The sequence below is a fragment of the Polypterus senegalus genome, chromosome 13 (assembly GCF_016835505.1).
Source record: "Polypterus senegalus isolate Bchr_013 chromosome 13, ASM1683550v1, whole genome shotgun sequence".
In the NCBI taxonomy this organism is placed as follows: Eukaryota; Metazoa; Chordata; class Cladistia; order Polypteriformes; family Polypteridae; genus Polypterus; species Polypterus senegalus.
Window position 1 is genome coordinate 146,934,637 of NC_053166.1, and position 22,090 is coordinate 146,956,726.

General features: G+C 33.4%; 1 protein-coding gene across 18 annotated transcripts in view; it reads right to left on the reverse strand.

Moving 5' to 3' along the window:
- rbfox1 (RNA binding fox-1 homolog 1) overlaps positions 1 to 22,090 on the reverse strand; it is a 2,577,027-nt gene that overhangs the window by 19,123 nt on the left and 2,535,814 nt on the right. For 16 of the 18 annotated variants that reach the window (XM_039775112.1, XM_039775116.1, XM_039775110.1 and 13 more), the window contains 3 exons: positions 22,000 to 22,039; positions 17,494 to 17,558; positions 9,039 to 9,091 (listed from right to left, as the gene is read on the reverse strand). In XM_039775112.1, coding sequence (XP_039631046.1) covers positions 9,039 to 9,091; positions 17,494 to 17,558; positions 22,000 to 22,039 — 158 coding nt within the window. Of the gene's footprint in view, positions 1 to 9,038; positions 9,092 to 16,925; positions 16,976 to 17,493; positions 17,559 to 21,999; positions 22,040 to 22,090 lie in introns of all 18 variants that reach the window. The other 2 variants (XM_039775111.1, XM_039775127.1) reach the window with 2 other exon arrangements.

Sequence of the window (22,090 nt, forward strand, 5' to 3'; positions counted from 1 at the left end):
GCACACACACACACACACACCAGGCACACACTATGGATAATTTAGTATCACCAATGCACCTAACCTGCATGTCTTTGGGAGGAAACCCACGCAGACACGGGGAGAACATGCAGACTCCACACAGGGAGGGCCCGGGAAGTGAACCTGTGTCTCCTAACTGCGAGGCAGCAACGCTACCCATTGAGCCACTGTGCCGACCTATGAGAAACTAGTTCATTCAAAACATACATTGATAAAAAAAAAAAGACACCAACAATAAAAACCTCCTACTCTATCTGAATCCTGCTATTGTATATAAGTGTCGAGGTAAACATGCATTTTTGTTTTAATTTTAACATCTATTAAGGCATTTGCTACAGGCTCTACTGAAAGCTGTCATGACAGAAATAACACTGAGTGAATAATTCATAGGTTGCTGGTCCAGTGCCTGCTTTGACTCACTGTGTAATCCTGAGCAAGTAATTTAAGCCACATGTGCATCAATTAAAAATGTAAGCGAATAATTCAAATGTATCTTCATCTTGTAAACTGGATAAAAGTGTCTTTACGATAACATATTACTTATAATTTGTACTGAAAAAAGTTTTAAACATGTTTACATTGCCATCTACAAACCATCCAATAATGCTACCTCATCAATGAGATTCAAATCCATCATAATAAGGAACATATTAATTCAGATCGTGATACACTACACTACTCCAATCCAGGTATATTAATACTTACAACATTGCATGTACAGTCAGTAGAAGGAAGAATTCCAAAAGAGAACAAGTGTTTAAGTCTAAAACCTGGCACAAATGTTATAAAGTGTATTTCTGGATGAGATATTCACATCATTTGAGAAGTAATAAATAGCGTTCATGATCTCCTGCATACACTGGTCCAATTAAAATCTTTAATGAATGCTTTCTTTACCACCATCCAGAGTGTAATATTTACTGGAATACACACCACTTTTTTAATACTGAATACGCTTCTGCAGTTTACACCTCCACATCTAAACCAGAATTCACAATTAAAACTCCTAAAATTTCATTACAAAAATAAAACTGATCTTCAACAAAAGGCAAAAGACACATTAAATACATCTCTAGGAACAGCTGGCATTACTGTACAACCTTATATAATGGTAGCTTAATTCTGCAGTTGCACTTGTACACTTATTTCACTGAGGGCAAATACTAAAAACTACTGTATACATGACTTAATTGCCAAAATTTACGGGAGATTACGGGAATGCTCTCGTGCACAGTAATGATACTGTATATCCTAATTCATATCAACACTATTAAGTAACTGAAATTGTACTGCAATTTGAAGTGCTGAGGAACAACTTGGGATTAATTCACACTAACAGCAAAACCAAGAGCTGTCAAAAAGTATTTTAAATTAAAAATTAAACAATTCACTTTTTTTCCCCTGTACCCTAAACATGGCTGCTTTTGTTCTACAAACCCACACAGAAAGCCAATGTTGTCTACAATGGGCTATACTGTAACTCACAGAAAACAGTCTCAGCTGATTTTAGCTTTTATGTTTCAAGAAAATATACATTTTTATATTTTTTCACTGTGTTAATGAAATGCACTTTTCTAAACTGTGTATACTGTATTTGAAACTGTCAGAGCATCTCACAAAAATTAGTTAAAGCTTTGACTTTTTAAATGATTGAACTGTAAATATGAATCAAATAAGAACCCACTATAAGGGTTACATTTTTGTGAAGTTGCTGTTTCCTCAAATATTAAAATGGACAAACCTGAAGAAAATAAATAAAGCAGATATCAGTGTTGGCTAAAGGAACCATAGAGAGCCAGATTTTTCCTACTCATGTCACTTCAGATCATTGTAAATCAACTGTTTTACAGAAAGAGAATGCTTGATAGAAATTTATTAGTTCATCAAGTAACAATCAAGTGCAATTTATGGAATACTCGCTGATAAAAAGCTAATTTCAAAGTGCAATCTATTTTGATTTTTAATTTTAAGTACAGGTTGTTTGTAAAATACTTACCATCCAAAATTTACATTTGTAGTGACCAGCATTTCTTTAATTGTAGGATGATACCGTACACATTCAAGTGTACAAAGTGCACAGTAATTTATGTAAATCAACATGTGTACCTCTTCAGAGGCTCTTCTTTTATATCAAGAGATGAGAGACAATTACAGATTGTTTTCTAAATGCTTGATCTGCCATGTTTGGTAAAAATTCTTAGACAAGCAAAAAAAAGAAAAGTAATGATTTAAAGTTCAGATTATTGCTACCAGATTTTTACAATGTCTGAAATCTTTTTCAATAATGTAATTAATGAATATTTTTGTCTCACGGAAAGATATATTAATTTTACATTTTACCTTGAAAATCCGGCCAAAAATTTTTCACATGATTTCCTATATTATAGTATATGTTAAAAAGGTGCATCGCACTGGGCACAAGGCTAGCTCTCAGAGAAAAGAGATACTCATTTTTAAGTTAGACTAATTTTGTATTTGAAGTCCTCTTCTTAGACTTCTGAGTTTGTTCTGGAGACTACTTGCATTTAAATATAAAACAAAGGAAACATTTTTAACATGTTATGAGGTCACATATTGATGCTGATTAGTGCTTTTCAAATACAAAAATACCTAAAACTTTTAATGATAACAACCTACCTTTCACTTGCCTCTCACATTTCCTCACCCTTCTTACACTTTATTTGCTTATTTAGAACTTCGATCAAGTTTCACACACACTTATATATACAGTTGGAATATGATTGTTAACAGGTACCCACTAAGACTCGCACGATTTTTGTATTCTTGTTACCACTGTGCAGAAGTAGACTCCTAAACCTAACCTTGACCTCTAATGATTTTTTTTCTGTCTTAATGAAGAAATCATCAAACATTACATTCCTGGGACAGGAAGTAAAACAGATAATACCAAACACAATAGTTTCCACAAAGAATCGTGACATGGTTCAATAGCTCGATATGCAAGGTAACCTTAATCAGTCTGTATTTTTATGTTTTCTAAAACAAACACAGAATAATATATATTATTGGTATAATTTTTTTAAATAAAACAGATAGTTTTACATATATGCATCTCATTCATATTGAAATATTTCATAACCTATTTTTTCAATCTAAACTATTCAGTTTTCGATGGTACCACTCAAATATCTAGCTGTTTATTTATCATTTATGATTGGTTGTTAACACACAGGTGACTCTTGCCGTCCTGTCACTGAACTTGGGTCTTGAAAATGTTGTTCATATGTCTCTAAAAGACTGCACATCATTGTGTTATTCATTATTTAACCCTGTAACATGCTTGATTATGGTACTCCGTTTCTAGCATAAATTATTTCTAAGTACATTCACCATAAATAATTTAGACTAGAAAAAAAGAACCATATTGATCAGCATTACTTTCAATTCAGCATATTACTTGATTAATTAATGAACTACTTACAAGTATTTTCAGCCTTCTTTGAAAGGTACCAATCATTGCTGTGGTGGGCCCCGGTGTATTATGAATTTTGCTTCAACTGAGCTATTGATCGCTGACCCTGAATTAAAAAGAAAACTGATTGTGATCTCTGGTGGACAATGCAGTATGGTATATCTGTCTGTGTACATCAATGTTCTAAGGGAACTGAATCCATCATTTATGAAATAGCTTTCTTAATATATAATTGTGAAATTGAAACGTCAGACAGTTAAGCTAATTCTACTGCATCATTAAGTAATTCTCTTGATCTCAGTTTCAGATTTTTTTTTTTTTTAACATGATCACTCTTTCTCTGTTTTATAGCTTAGTGATTATATGTTGGCTATGACTGCCATGTTGTTGAGAACTTGCTATAATAATTTTACAAATTAATCAGGATTTATCAAATCTTTATTCTTGATGATTGTATAAATATAATACATGTATATCTGTTATTTCATTAAGGTGCTATGCTAACAATGTTTTCAAAAATGAAGGTATGTAAATTACTTTCAATATACAAGACAGTGTGCTTACTGTACAAAAGCACTTCTATGTTGATACATACATGCAACACACATTTTAGTAATTGTATGAATTTATTACCCTTGACTCTGCTTAGGAGAAGGTAAGTTTGGAAAATGGATGGATGAATTTACTGAATATTCAGAAGTAAACTTGAATTTTTGCTTTCAGAACTTTTTCAGAGTTCAACGCTAGAATTTTATTAAGTACTCAAGAGCAACACCTGACGAAAGGAAAAGAAGACTGGAGAAATGCACATGGATATTACAATGCTTCTGATTATTTAGAATGTATACTGCAATAATTATTTTTTTCTCCAGCCTTTGGAGTTTTTTTTTGTTTTTTCTGTCCACCCTGGCCATCGGACCTTACTCTTATTCTATGTTAATTAATGTTGACTTATGTTTATTCTTTATTGTGTCTTCTATTTTTCTATTCATTTTGTAAAGCACTTTGAGCTACATTTTTTGTATAAATATGTGCTGTATAAATAAATGTTGATTGATTGATTGATTGATAAGGATGGAGGTTAAACTGTGTCTTAGTCCATTGTAAGGGAAAATAAATATTAAACATGGATACATATAAATGTGAATAATGTGATTCCCAAACTATTTCTGATCAATTAAATGATGTTTTAACACATCTTACCTAATTTATTACAATGACAAGAAAACATTAACTTCAAGTGGTGTTTCTGACGGTTAAATCCTGAAGATTGCAGTAGCAGTTTTTGATTGTTTAAACGATTCTTTACCATATTATACTATAAACTATTAAAATTCTGCCCTTTGTTTTAGACTTTTGCATCAGACAGAATACAAATAATTGAATAGAAAAATAGCATAAAGCAACAGAATAAAATAACTAAAATTATACATTTTAAAACATGATAAACTAACAACCCTGTTTCCAAAAAAAGTCGGGATGCTGTGTAAAATGTAAATAAAAACAGAATGTAATGATTTGCAAACCATTTAAACCCATATTTAATTGAAAACAGAACAAAGGCAACATATCAAATGTTACAACTGTTGTTATTTTATTACAAATATATGCTCATTCTGATGCCAGAAAGCTGAGAGGGGGCAGCCTGATGGAACATCTGACAACTAACTGGTTTATTGACAGCAGGTTGTTAACATGATCTGGTATAAAAAGAGCATCCCAGAGAGGCGGAGTCTCACAAGTAAAGATGGGGAGGGGTTCACCATGGCCAAATATTGCAGAAATTCAAGCAAAACATTCCTCGATGCAGAACTGCAAAGAATTTGAGGATTTCATCATCTATGGTACATAATATCATTAAAATATTATGGGAATCTACAGAAATCTCTGTACACAAAGGACAAGGCCAAAAAACCAATATATAATGGCCATAATCTTTGGCACCTGAGGCAGCACTGCATTAAAAGCAAACGTGATTCTGTGGTGGAAATCACTGCATTCCCTCAGGAACACTTCTGAATACCACTGTCTGTAAACCTAGTTCATCACGGCACCCACTAATATAAGTTAAAACTTTACCATGCAAGGAAGAAACCAAACATAACCATGATTCAAAAATACTGCTGTCTTCTCTGGGCCTAAGTTCATTTAAGATAAACTGAGGTGAAGTGGAAAACTGTCCTGTGGTCTGATGAATCAAAATTTTGAAACTCTTGTTGGAAATCATGGACGTGGCATCCTCCGGGCTAAAGAGGAAAGGGACCATCCAGCTTTTTATCAGTGCTTAGTTCAAAAGCCAGCATCTGTGATGGTATGGGGGAGCATTAGTGAATATGGCATGGGTAACTTGCACATCTGGGAAAGCACCATTAGTGCTGAATGATATCTACATGTTTTGAAGCAACATATGCTACCTTTTTCATGGAAGTCTTTTGTAATTCATCAAGATGAATGTCAACCTGCATTCTGTGCATATTACAACAGCATGGCTCCAAAGAGTCTGGGTGCTAAGCTGGCCTGCCTGCAGTGTAGACCTTTCACCTATTAAAAACATTTGGTACATTATGAAACAAAAACTTGACAAAGGAGACACTGAACTGTTGAACAGCTGAAATCCTATATCAGGCAAGAATGGGACAACACTTTCAATACTACAGCAGTTCTCCTTAGTTCTCAAATGTTTACAGTGTGTTGTTAAAAGAAGAGGTGATGCAACACAGTAGTAAATAGGCTCCTGTCCTATAGCTCATAACAAAACAAATAAGTAAATATTTAACTTACTTTTCATTTTGCAGTATTAAATAGATAAAACACCAACAATAAAAAACTAAGTACTCTGATCTTCCTAAACGTTCAACATATACAGGTCTTGTGTGGGCTATTGTATGTGTAGTTATTTTCAAGCTGCCATACAGTAGATATTTCTGTTAAACAACAGAAACATACATATTCTTTATAAAGAAAAGATGCAGTTTAAATTATGTAAATGTAAATTCAGCCATATGAAATGCACATCCCTGTTGACGCTTAAGTGAAAACATGCACCAAGACATAAAATCTTGAAACTGTCTGACAAAGAAAGTGACAAAATAGCAGATTCTCTTCCCCATTTTCATTTCCTGTCTTATAAATATGAATTGTTTTCCCTACTGTATTTTTAAAACCTTGCTTTTTCCATACTGCTCTGGAGTATACAAATGGAATCCTTTAATTTCCCATATGGCTCACAGTGCTTTTAGTGCAGAGCCAAACAATTTCCCTTATTACCAGATATAGTATTTCGGGTTTGGCCGCTATCTATAGAGGTTTAAAAAACAGAATCTTGAATGGACTAAACTACTGAGAATGCAAGTGATATTTTATCTGTACTACAAATAGTATGAGATCTGGGATAATGTTCTTAAATTGGTAAATTCACAACTGTTTTCAGGGAACAACGCTAAGACCATGGCCATGTTCACCAAATTAAAGCAATTATGCCATTGCAGTAGAACATAATAATACAACTGTCACGATAAATCAACAATTTGGGAACTGTGCAGTAAAAACACTAACTACAGTATGCCATTTACCTTGGAATGTTAGAATTGTGCAGTATACATCAATTTACTGTAGCAGTAATTTTTATACAACATAGTCATACAAAAAAGAAACACATTTGCAGCAAACCAAATGCTAATAGCTTTTTTTTTCAAAGCAAATTAAAATTATTTGTAGTGATAAGGCTGTCATTATATGTATTCATAATTATCCATACAGTATGTATAATGTTATGTTATGTTGTCAAATAATATAGAAAACTTTATCTATCCCAAATAAAACACACCTTTGAAAATGCAAATAGTCATGCCATGTTGGTATATATCTCTAGAATTGCCAGCCAAATCGTAATTTCATGCATCTGTCATAAATAGCACATTAAAAATCTTTAAAAGAGGACATCAAATGTGGCCTACAGGATATCTCATTCAAAACCTACTGTATGATAACAAAGAGCACATGTCTATCTCAAGAGTGCATTCTTATCATGGGTGAAAATTATCCTAGGTGTAAAACTTTTCAATCTACATTAGTACTGTGAAATGTTTCCATCATTATGCAGGGAAAAGTGTTTTCTATTTTGAATTACAGTTTTTCATAAACCATATTAAAGGTTTTAATAGGTTTTACACAAAGGACTCTTATGTGAAGGCAATACTTAACAGACTTCAAACCCAGTGTAACACATTGTTCATGAATAATTAGTATTATCGTGGTAGTGTTAGTACTGTCATACGTGTAGAGTATGAAGAAATTATTACTTGTACAGTTGCTTGTCTAATGAACATGCAACACATCGCCACTCTCAGCTATGATGAACGTGAATGGTAAAGTAAATGATGCTGTCTACGTTGTTCAGGACAGATACACTAAACTACTGTTGAAAAATCTTTACAAAATTCCACAGCTGTCTGTCTGTCTGTTACAGTCTTCATATATGCTACACAGTTTGTAAACTATTTTTAATTGCAGATTATATAATTATACATATTAATATTGGTATTACATAATTATGTATTACTCTGTTATCTGATTTCTTTTAGAGGTTATTATTATTTTAGGTTTTATCCCTGCCTGCCTGCACTTTTATACTTTATATTCATGGAATGTTACTCCCATACAGTGCTATCATTCATCTTTGCAATTCAAAAAGTACACCACATCATGTTGAAATATACTGTCAAAAGTGCTAGAAGTTGTTTCAAAACCCACTGTGCAAACAACTACAAGTATGGACTAAGAGACAGAAGGGACAGCCTTTCTAAATATATAGTAACTAGTGATCTTTTGTTAGAATAATGGATTTTAAATAGTAGGCAAGTGTGGCAAAACAAAACTGATTTAGAAGCACAATGCTTTACAGATAAGTAATTAAATGTAAAATTTAATCTTGTGTTGTTATTTTAAAGAATTTTTAAAATATGCAAAATACTTGATGAAAATTTAACATTTAGCACCCCAACAACAGGTATTCAGACTATTTCATCGAAATTATAGCCTAGGAAACTGAAAGGAAATATAGCAATTCCATGCTAATGTGAATTGATAAATAAAACATGGTAGGCTACCCAGCAAGTCAGTTAAGATGAATTAAAATGCTACCCATGGCATTACATCACACCAGCTAACTCAAGCAGCTTTAAGAATATAAAAAATCATATATAGCTACAGTACTTGATAAAAGGAGGCAGATTAATGTTTCTAAAACTGGGCATCACAAAGTTCTTGCCAAATAAACAGAAAGAAAAACAAATGATGTGGATGAATGCACTACCTGGCAGGCCTTTATTCCCAACATGCAATATTCCAAAGAAAAACTGTACATTCAGCAGAAAAATTAAATATATTAAAAGGGACTGAACTAGTAACAAGTTACTAGTTGAGTCCTTGCAGCTGTCACTGCTGAGTGCATTAGCAAAATAAATAAAGAAAGAAATAAATCAATCAATAAAAGGAAAAACAAAACTAAACACAAAGAAAAAAAAGGATATGTAGGCTCCATTATGGATGCATCAGAAAAGTATCAGTGATTTGTTTTTTTTACCTGAAGAGGTGTTACAAGAAATTTCATCTGCTGCAACGAAGACGAATTGATTTCTGCAAGAGAAGATAAAATTCACAATACCGCTTGCTGACTGAGTAACGTGCCGTCTGCCGACTGAGTGGATGTTTGAAGATGGGCACAGGGAAGGGTATTGTCAATAAATGGATGCAACTCAAGAGCAAAAAAACTCAATTGCTACTGTGACCTAACACAAGAAAAGGCCACAAGGAGATATGGACTTAAATACATGCCAGGTTCTGTTGTATGGGAATACAAATGGGGGGTGGGGGGTGGGGGAGGTTATGGGGGAGGTAGGAATGAGCCATGTACACATGTTTCAGCTCTTACTCTTTTTGTGACCCGTAGTTTATCAAATGTGTCTCTTTTTATGTATACTTTCACTGTAACTGATTCTAATAATTGGCACAGAACAAGAGACTACTTAATGCAAACATGCATCTTTATAGCGCATACTTAACAAGGGGACTATGTGCACAAAAATTCATGCATCATAAGGATAGCATGCTTATTGCAAAGAAATTTTTGTCAATTCTTACATATTCTCAATCACTATAATACTTTTTTTTAAAATCTGAACAAGTCTCAAGAAATCAGGTTGCAATCATTCTTGTCTAATTTGAACAGCAGCAAAGGGTATGAAGCATGCTTTTATGTAATGCAAACATTTTATAAAGTAATACAATTTAATTGCCTATGAACATATTTGCTACATTAATACATAATGCTGGGTGTGTTTGTAATCACTGTTAACTGGAATGAAAGAAATGATAACTTAATAAGAAATTGTGTATTCTCATGCTTTCAAAGTTTTTTAAGCCCTGAACAAGTTTCAGACACCCCAAATAATAATGATTTAATATAAGTTTTGTTAACTAGGGTTCAAAACACAGTTTTAAAATGTTCTCAATTACCGAAAAAGGCTTGACTGAACCAACACTAGCTGTAAAACTGAAGATTTAAGCAGGACGATTTTTGTCACAGAGCTATGGAATTGATGGTGTGACTCTATCTAATTGAGTCTATCATCCTAGATACTTCATCCAACCAGATGACAAGACCAGAGATAAATGTGATAAATTAATATTTTAGCTGTGCTTCTGTGTGGAGGGATGAAGCACTTATTCTGTAATTAGTGCACCTTGAATATCATTAGTTTGTTTTTAGTAATTTGAGCCGAGTAAAAGACCGTCTAGGATTTTTCTGGTGATTATGCAAATAAATGGTCACATTATGCACTACAGATACATGGAAAATGCAAGTGGCTAAGAATGCAACAGAGAATGTCAAAGGATTTCTTTCCTTTGAAATTAGTGGGGCACATAATGAATGCAAAGACTGCATTAGGAAGAAATGGGTAAAGAGATAAAGGACATTTACAAGCTGACAAAAATACAGCAGACGGAAATGCCAAAACATGCACGCCACTTTATTTTAATTTTTTTTCCAATGTGGAAATAACCCTTATCTATTTTTTACTTTTTGGGCAGCACAGTGGTGATATGATGGGACTGAATGGAGTTGGCATATTCTCGCCATCTCTACTTGGATTTACACTGGGCAATCTGGTTTTCTTCCCATATCCCAAAGACATAAATGTTGAGTTAATTGCCAGCTTTAATTAGCCAGGTCTAGCTATGTGCATGACTGGGTCCTACAATGGATTGGCTTCGGCCCCCTGCTTCTTCGATTTGGATCAAGCAGGTTTGGAGAGTTATTTATTATTTTTTTTTTAGAAAAAAACTGATTGTGCCCTTGCTAACTTCACAGTTGTTTGCTGTTTGTTTCTGAATTTGACGCTTTACTGTGTGTTATCAATGAGGCGTTTCATTAAAAAGGGGGACATTTTTAATTGAGTATCAGGTAAGGATAAAAACTGTTGAGTGCTTTGACACATTCCAAAACAACAATCACTATTAACTATTTATATATTATTTATGTGTAAAACACCACTATTTCTGCACCATCTCAGCCCTTACTCATTGCAATGCATTATTTTATATCACAAAAAATGGGCAAATCTGGATTTTTTACTGAAAAGAGTGGCAAGTGCAAAAACTTTCAGCTTTTCATCAAGACATACACCATTCTTACAACAGCAAATTGTTTCTCAGTCTGCTGGCACTGACAAATATTAGCAGATTTAGGGCTTTTATTGCAACAGAGATCTGCAGAGTAAGACAATAAAAGGAAATCCAAAGAAGTATTTGCTTGAGTTCTTGTGTCACCTATAGTAATGCATAAACCTGGCTTTTATAACACAGAATTGCAAATTAGCTGCAACTGTACTTTCAAAAGCTTGTCAGTTCTACCTGAATGTATACATATATTGTGGAAAGAATATTATCATATACATAAAGGATAAAATGAAATGTCTGAGTATATGCTTTGAACCCTGCAATCAAGAGAGTAATTGTAGGGTTAAACAATAAAGGAATAAACATGTACAATATATTCCATGGGACTGAAAAGCTCCAAAATCTAATTTTATCTCTGAGATTGAGACTGCAATTCTAAGGATTACCATATCAGTCACTAAGTTAAGGACTGAAATGTAGGGTGCCAACTTCTAAATGAACTGTCTCACATATAGCAGCAATAAGGACAAATTCCTCGACCTTACAAAGTTGGGCTGTGAGCCAACTTCAAAACTGTTCAAATACATATGTACCCATATGAAGTTCATTTTGGTGCTCTTTCTGTCTTCTAAAGATAGAATTGGATGACACCGGATATTCAGAAAAGACAGTTTGCTGAGTGATTAGCAAACTACTGTATGAATTCTACACCATATCTGCACAAAATTTGCTCTGGCCCACCATGATATTGAATTGGATTAAGCAGGTTTTAGAATGTAATGTTTTATGTTATATTCAAAAAATCAACTAATGTTAAACATCTGTTTGTACTATATTTAAAGACAAAGAAGCATTACACCCTTAAAAGTAAACAAAAGCTTAAGTGGTAAAGAATTTTCATCTGTTTATTTTATCATGTATAAATGTATTACTGTTATTGCAATCACCTTGATCCTTCATACAGTACTCTCCCACTTGAACAATAAGATAGGGAATTTTGCGTAAATGCTATTTATAGACTATAGTTCTGAATTTAACACAATAATCTCTTCTAGGCTCATCACCTTGATAAGGAACCTGCATTTGAGCACTTCATTGTGCAGCTAGACTTTTATTGTCCTGACACACAGGTCCCCAGGTGGTTTGAGTGGGTAGCCACATCCCATCACCCCTCATTTTCAAGACGGACACTCCACAGGGCTGTGTTCTGAGTCCTCTGCTGTATTCCCTCTACACATATGACTATACAGCTGCATATGACTCTAATATCATTGTCAAGTTTACTGATGACACAGCTGTGGTAGGCCTGCTTTCTAACAACAATGAGCAGGGTTACCTGGATGAAGTACAGAGACTATCACGCTGGTGTCAGGACAACAGTCTACTACTGAATGTCTACAAGACAAAAGAACTGATTGTGGACTTTAGGAGTAAACAGCAGAGGCACCACCCCCTCATTACTATTAGCAGCACCCACGTAAACAGGGTGGACAGTTTCAGATACCACAGTGTCCACATCAAAGAAGTCCTAACCTGGTCCAAATTGACATCTTGGTAAATTAGGCATGACAAAATCTTTACCACATCAGAAGCCTCAGGGATTTCAGGTTGATCTCTCAATTACTAAAGAACTCCTACACAACTACCACTCAAAGTATTCTGATAGGAAGTATTATTGCCTTGTTAGTGTACAGCATGTAGCAGGACCTCAAGGCTCTGTAGAGAGTGGTGCAGTCAGCTGAATGCATCATGACGTGTGTATACCCTAATTTCATGGACATTTACACCAATTGATATTAGACCTGGGCAAAGATAATTATCTGAGATGCCAGCCATCTTAATAATGGCCTCTTTTCTGTACTGTGGTCAGGTAAATGATACTGCAGATTAAAGTCTTATGCAAAGAGACCAAGGAGGAGCTTCCATCCACAGTCCATCTGCTTCTTGAGTAAGTATATGATGCCCTACTGTTAACTCTGCTACATTAAGTTATTCATTCATTTATTTATTTAGTTATTACTTACACATCGCATATTTAAAATTCTAGTAATGATTTGTGATGTTTATAAATTCACGTATTATTGTTATGCCCTTTTACATTCCTCTTAAAGGCACAGTCACTGGAGTTGAGTAACTAAGCATTTAACTACATATCGTACTGCATGTATAATTTGTATATGACAAAATTGCATTTGATTTGGTTTATGTGTTATAAATTCATTGATCAAAAATGGGCAAGACATTACAGAATTTATTTTTTAAGCTCATTGACATTTTTGCTTATGAAACGTTAACTTGCATTTATTACAGGTTATATTATGGGAAAAGGTTTTCTAACAAGACGTATACTAAATCACAGCTTCTCACAGTGACATAATTACAGGAATATTTTACTAATTATAGAGATAAATATCTGGCATTTTGGCTTAAAATAAGAAAAAACAAAACATGTACTCAACTACAGATGATATTAATTGAAGCCCACACAACTTTTTGACCATTTCCAGATATAAATGTCACTACAATACACTATACAATCAAATTTTATTTAGTATAATATACTATTAGCGCACAACTCAATATTGTGCTCTTACAATCAAATAATAAAGGAGATGCTTCATTCAAAACTATTTACTATAAAGCAGTCCCATTAGTACTTACAGTTACTAACTGCACCCTGATTCAGTACAAGGTATCTATACCATAATATTGCTGTTACTTTTCCTGTTGTAGAAGAAGCCTTGGCTTAAAACTAGATACACACAGTATCATGGATACGTATATACTATAAAATTATTCTTTAACTAATGGTATGTGAAACTGTTTAGAAGTAATCAACAAAGCTAACATAATGAGTAACATAAGAATATAATATAATAATAATGAGCTACTTCCAGTAAGCATGAGCCACTTATTATGAAACTAACAAGAAAAGCAGCTAAATGAGAGTGGAATTAACAATCTAGACTTCATAGGATAAGTTCATAATAACATACAAGTGCATGCTATTTAAAAGCAAATGTTGGGTTTTATAAAGGCTGCATGTCTTCTTTGAGAAATGATAAAATAACCAGAATGAGAAGATGGATAGTGTTGCCTAAATAACAAAATAAAATGAAAAAAGCAAACAGTACCACTTTCCATCATTTTTAAATAATTATAATTCTATCCACCCACCAATTTCTGAGTTTTACATACCATATGCTAGTGAGATATGTGGTTTATTTTAATTCATGTAAAAATAATTTAGACATGTACTGTATCTCCCCCACCACCTTAATCCCTTATTAGCACATATGTCCAGTAATAAATGTAATGCCATGCTGTACTTTAATTTCATCTTGGGAAAACTCATGATTTCTAAGCAGAACCTAAAGTGAATTTTAAAAAACAAAATAAAAAAAAATATATAATAAAAAAAAAATCAACTCTGAGTAGTCTAGAAGTGAAATTTGTTAAATATAAATTTGAAAGATCCTTCTGTTATTCTTTCTTTCTCTCTCTGATATATATATATATATATATATATATATATATATATATATATATATATGTATCTGCACACACTCAGAAATAAATACAATTCACATACACACTTAAATATAAATACGTAAAAAGAAAAATTTTAGCAAACCTGTGGTATCTTAATAAATACATATCCAGTACCCATTAGCATATAGAAACAAAACAAGAAAACTGCTTTACATTTAACAAAAATTTGAATACTTCCATGTTGTAAAATTTCTAAACTAAGGGCATGCTAACAGTAAAATTTACTACGTGAAGTGTGATAAATGGACACTGTCAAAATAAAAAGCAATGAATTTATAAATTTTGACAAACTGTAAGCTATTCTACTATGCTATTCAGTAAATGCATTTTCACAATCGAAGAGTGCACAGTTACCAAGAAAATATACACTAAAACCAATCTTGTGTCAGATTTAACTACATAATAAAATGAATAAAATAAGGCATTGAAATATTTTCATTAGGCTATTTACATTTTGGTGATGTACTTAAATGCTGCTTGTGACAGGCTGAACATGTTAAAATGGTAGCTGGTCCAGGAGGTGGACTCTTTAGGGGGAAGCTTACTTAAAAATATATAATCAATTAGAACTTGGTCTTTCTTTCAATGACATTATGTACCAAATGAAAGACATCTTTAGATTTATTGTATGGCACAGTGCATAGTACACGGTAGAATACACTATGCATACGTTTAGTTAAAGAATTTTTTGACAGAGCTCTGGAGAATCTACTGAAGTATAATTCTAAACTATTATGAATAATGTAAGAAAATAAACACTTCCATTAAAACTGTGTCTTTGTGCATATGTACATTAAAAATTGAATAAAAACATTCTGAGTTGGTGAAATAGAAGATAAAAATCTATTAAGTGTTAAAAATACAGTCAACCTCTGTGCTGGCTACATATTTGTTTTCTTAGTTAGATGTGTCTCAGCATACATAAAGCTAAACCTCCTAGCTAAATCAAATCAGACACTATATAGTTTTGTTATCTTTATTTACAGCTTAATGGCTAAGGTTTGTAGTGGATGCCATATTTACCGATTTCGGCCATATAGGATAAACACACATGCGTACACACACACATATACATATTCTGTACACATGTGCACCTACAACACACAACTTTATCAATGGACTCCACAGTAGCACTACTGGTGGCTCCACTAGAAACTCTGGCTAACACCGCCATAATTCCTCAAAAACTTGCATGCAAGATCTTAACATGGCATGCAAGATTACAGCCAATGAAATCTAAGGAGTTTACAATTTTCTAGCATGCAACAATGAACACAGTTATTTAGTAGTGTTAATTATCTTGTACATAAAAGAAAAAACAACAAGTATATTTTCCATTATCCATGCAAAAAAGAGAAACAGTAAACAGGCTTTAAAAAAACAGAGAGGAATGAAAAAAATGCATGCTATGAGATAGCCATTCAGCAGGCTTTTTGACTGTCCATGCAGCAATGGAGCCGCCAATCATATAAGGGACTGACTTGAATCCAAAGCAACATGAGAACCAATCATGCAGGATTTGCTATAAAACATGCCAGTAAAACAGATGTTTTCTCAAAAGACCATCAAGGTTTCGTTCTTATTTAGGTAGGGGACTTTGTTCCTTAAACTAAAATTAGCAGTAACTGATAAAACATCTTCATTAAATATTGAAAAAAAATAAATGTAGGTATTGTTGTAAAAAAAAAAAAAAAATGAAGACAACAAAGTTTATCTCCACTCAGTTGATATCAAATACAACTGACACGATAAGCATGAAGCGGCAGGTCTTTCTTAAAGCTCTGGTGAAAAAGATAAAGCAATGTATCCCCTCACATATTATACGCTGCTAGTCCCATGATGGAGTAACAGTTGGTACAGTAGACCAAACTAGGTGGTAAAAATTACTTGATCAGTCACATTTTTAAAATTAGAATGAGCTCCTGTATAAAGGTTTGAGACCGAGTTAATTAAATCAGCCACACCTTTACATTTTGCATAAGGAGAACCAATACAATAACAAACAAAAAAAAAAAAGAAAAAAGTATTTACACAGAAGAACTTTATTGTGGCTGACTGATGAAGTAAACAGTACCTTTTGCCGTAATATATTACTGAACGTTACTCACGAAATCTGATGGTCTACTGTAGTATGTAATTAACTTAAAATTGGCTGACTTATTTTTCATGCAAGGTCATGTCAAATCCAGAGATTTCATTGGCTGCAAACTTTCCTGCATGCAAGGCTTGTCTGACTTACAGCAGTGCTGGCCCCTCATACACAAGTGTATATGCGTGTTCGAACCACTCCTCCAAAGTGAAGACACAGACATCATTTGAACAACACAAAAATGGTTACAATTTCAACTTAATGGCTGCCCAATACCTCTTGTATTTTGTATATAATAATGTATTTTATAACTACTAATAATGAAATGTAAAATGCATGTTCTAAAACTGGCAATGAACATTTAAAAATAAAATGCTTTTCTTTTTATGTGTACTTAAGCTGAGGCTATACTGTTATTTGATACCATGATTTAAATAAATTTTATTTTTACAAACTACATCATGTGATTTCATAGGCCAATTAAATTATAAGATATGCCATTACAACTAAGTAAAAGAGGCATTATTAAACCAATATCGCGCCATCTGTTACAATTTAATAAAGACAAATTATAATAAATCATACCCATTGACACAGAAATGTATGCAATACTAGCAAATATAACAAACATTGTATTAATTATCATGCTTTAATGTGTGCAGTGTAAAATATCGTTCCTGACCATTCCCTTTATGCAATATGTAAAATGGTCCCTTACCTGTCACTGTAGGCAGCTGCAGTTGCAGTGGCAGGTTGGGCATACCGGTATGCAGCATAACCACCCTGGAGAGGGACAGAAAGGAAAAATAAAATATACATCCACAGGTATTGCCTGACACATCTTGAAATCCATAATCATATTACAGTTTTCAACATTTCTGAGTACTGTGCCACTGAACAAGCCAAACATTCATATAAATAGCTCCCTATTGACTTGGACGCATAATTTCTTCAGTGTGTTTTGGAATATTTGCCATGAGAATAATAATCTTACAATTGCTGCACACAAATTGTATCTGAAAATAAAAAGGCAAAAAAGAACCATATATTTACCTTTTTTCGTAAATCTGATACTACGGCCATTATAATAAAATATTGTAAAGGTAATAACATTGTTTTTTTTATCAAAAAGCATGAAAACATGCGATTTAGTTAAAAAATATGCACACCCAACAAATCACACACTTTTACAGGTTTCCTATTCTTGGCAACAATCTCTAACTACTCACGCCCTCCTCCCCAAAATATGAATGAGGAAAAAACAGGCTGAGGGTGGGAAAGCCCAGAAATGTTGAAAACAAGATATCCTGTCAATTTCCATTAGCTCAATATTTTGATTGCACTGGTGCATTTGTTTGCGATGTTAAGAAAATTCATGATTAATTATGTAAAACAGCCATTATTGAAGAAATGGGGTTTTCTAAAATGCAAATTTTATCATATGTAACAGTAGAAGCAGCTGTTCAATTAAGCAAACAGGACAAACAAACGCACACTGGAAAGGAATCGTGTGCAGTGATGCATTGATTATCAAACTGTGAAAACAGCAGAGTCTCATGTTCAATGGACCACAGTGTTATATCAACCATTTCCAAAAAGATCTCGGCATGCCAATTAACAAACAGAACCCGGTCTCCACAGATAAAGAAAACACTATTTACGTTCCAATTAGAACTTGCCGCCCCATCATCCTTTGGGACACTTGCCTGCTCTGTGTGTTCTTGCAAGCTCAGTGAAACCTCATTAAAACACAAACACACGCACAGTCCAGGCCCACTGATAACTCTATCTTTCAGCCAAAATCATCTCCCGATTTTGTGTTTTTCACTACAAGCTGTCAATTGAAAAAGGCACCCTTAGGCATCTGCAAGTTTTCATTTAAACTTCAATATCACGCTTAATTGCTAAAGATGTCTCAATATAGTACTTTACTTTCTGAAGTCGATGCATTTGATGCGGAATCAAAAAGCAAAATCTAAATATCTTGGTGTTGCACTTGTAATAAATACACTGTATTTCTTTGTATTTTTGGTGGAAATGAAGCTTGTGAACGACAGGCAATGATTTAGGTTTTAATTTCCATGCTGAATCAGTGGTACAACTCCCTTCACTCCTCACTAACACAACATTTTTAATTTGAGCATATGCACTGCAAAATGTATATAATTGACTGCATCATCACTTCCGTTCATTTTACAATTAGGGAACCTTATTGTTTTACTAGTGCAAAGAAACCATATTGACTAAAATTAAGTTTAGCTGCAGTGCTAATGTGTTTACCTCCCTACATTCTAGTTATTTCCTGAGCATAAAATAAAAAAAGGCATTTGCAATGATAGGATAGACAACAACAAATAATGATCAGCAATCTGGTCTGGGGAAAATAACAAGGTTAACTCCCAAACTTAAATGTAGTGAAGGCCTACTGAAATACTGCATGAGCATATGTTTCATTACTTGAAAATTTAAAACTCTAAATCAAAAAATACGAACCCACATTAAGCATAAACAAATTGCCTCAGCCTCATTTTTACTTCCTGGAAGTACATGGAATATGAAATCTTACAGTTAGAGAACTAGTTGTCCTGAACTAAATCCTTCCTCAACACTTGCCACATTGAAGGCATTTGAATGCCTAGCTTTGCTCCATGGTGACATCTGCTGGGAGAAGCAAGACCGAGGCTTTCACCTCTTGGCTGTTGCAGCAAGCAAACACTATTCTCATCCCAGAATAAAGTAAGTTTTCAATCTTTTAATTCTCTGTTGTACTACAAATGCATAACTACACAGCTGCATTAACTGAAAACACAAAGCTGGGTATCACAGCTGCATCTAAGCCTGTTGCAGACTTTTTACCAAAGCTTCAGAACACAGAGAGCCATCAATATGTTAGCCACTCATTAAAAATAAAAAATAAAAACTTTAAGGAAAAAAATCAGCAACAATAAATTTCATTCCCACACACCTAAGTTGAAAATTGTTTCAATTAACTATTTTTTTATTTTATGCTCAGTTACTTATATAAACTAAAGCATCGCTTTCCTGTTATTATCCACAAAAATCTTGCTGCAGGAGATTTGCATGGGTCTACAATGCAGATGTCTAATGGTTTGCATAAATGCCAGTGTTTTTATTACATTATGCCTCTACAAAGTTCTGTTAGTATGATTTTACAGCAATCCACATTCAGAGTGATGAATTTCTTCACAATTCAGTACTCCATACCTGCAGGAATTTATTGCCATACACAGGCTCTTGATATACTATTCTATAATGACAAAGAAATATCAATTTGAATGCAGATGTAAAAATAGCACAAACCCATAATGTCATTCCACTGCATGCCTACATACTGTATATGGCTTGTTGGCTGTAAGAAGTTGAAAGCTATCCTATCATTTTATAAAGGCAGACTGAAGAAACAAATTTTAAAAAAATGAAACATATAGACAACCATTTTCTGTCAAATGACTAAAATATGCTTTTTAACATTCAAATGACATCATAGACATATAGTATTTCAAATTGCTGCCTCATTGCCACAGGGATTTGAGTTTGAGTCCTACATTGGAAAGATGTACTTGAAAGATGTACACCTCTGTACTGGCCTAGTGTCAGTGAGTGTGTGTGTGTGTGTGCACGTGTTCTGGGATGGACGTACATCCTCAGAAGGGCTTGTCCATGGCTTGCACCCAGCACTGCCTAGAGAGTGGCTAGCGTCCCCTAATCCAATAATGTAAAAGGTGCTTTTAGAAAACAGATAAATGGATGGAAAGAAATGGGTGGATAAATTCAAAGTTGAACTGCTGAACTTCACTTCAGTATAATTACAAACAATGTATCGAAAAAGCAGAAGGATTTTTTAAAATATATTTAACCTACTAGATCAAATTTATTTGAAAACAAAATATTTTTGGAAGATATGCCACTGTATTTCCTATTTATATTTATAGAACTGAGAGCTTTTCCAATCCTTCTTTAATCACCGCTTTGCAATTACTAAATTTCCAATTTCTTGCACAAAATTCCAACAGCCTCAAAGAATGATTTGAAATAAATATAAGTAATGTCTCCTAAAATTTCCTAATGAATATTTAATGTTCATGTCAATTTAACCTAATCAATCAGGCACTCAGTGGTGCTAATGTATGATGGCAAACAATGGGAACATTAGTTAAACATATTATGGTAAGAATATTTTTAGTTTAGTATTTATTATCTTACTTCTAAGGGCAAATAATAGTGAAAAATAATGTAATACAATTCTCACTTCTCATAAAAGATTTTGTTTCTTTTCAAAAACATACAGTATATGCTACTTAGGAATCTTGCAAAAGGTGTCAATGAGTAAAATTTGGCTTTTCAATTTTACTGAAATAAAGAATTAAAAAAAATGGAGATGCATATGTTCAGCTCCTTTAAAAAGGGATTAGTTAAATAATCAAGAAAGAGAACCTGCATCATACCATCCACACACTGCTGAAAATGGACCTGCATGAGATAAAAGTCCAGGCGAGGCCAACAATTACAATAAAAAACCTCAGGTGTACACTGGCTGAGAATAAAGTGAAGATGAATCGGCTAACAACATCAGCAGTTTAACATATCACTGGTCTATATGGGAAGAGTAGCAAGGAAGAAGCTGTAAAACATTTGTATATATATATGCATTTTATATATTTTTACATATGTATTCTGAATACCTTTGTTATAATAAAACAATAACTTTTTTCTGTTGCTGTGTGAGATACGGATTTCAAAAATGTAATTTTTGTTGTTTGTTTTTAATTTTTGAATAATTAAAAACATGCAGTTAATGGGGACAACAATAAATATGTATTTTTTATGATTCTATATGGTGTATTTATATTTTTTTATAAGTAAACAAAAATAGAGTCCTTGCCAGAAAATATGCTCATTTTTCTGATAAAATATTTGTTTGTTAGTGTCTGCTTTTAAAATTATGTCTCTGCCTGTGATTAATTAAAATGCAATTATGCTTTAATCTCTACGACTTTGTAGCCACATATTGACGGGTACTTCAACTTCATGTTTTAGTTTTTTGGGATTGTTTGTCTATTTCTTGTACAAAACATCACCTCCTGGATTCCTAACGACAAGAAATACTAAACAGCCAAAACAGAGCCATACCAGTGAAGCAAACTTGCAAGAGACATTGTTGGTTTAATGTTTAATGACAGTGTGCTCATTAATGAATACTTACATAAATGTCTGCACCATAAAATCCATCCTGGTATACAACACTGGAAAGATGCACACACAAAGAAAGATGTTCATATTAGTGCAGTTCCACA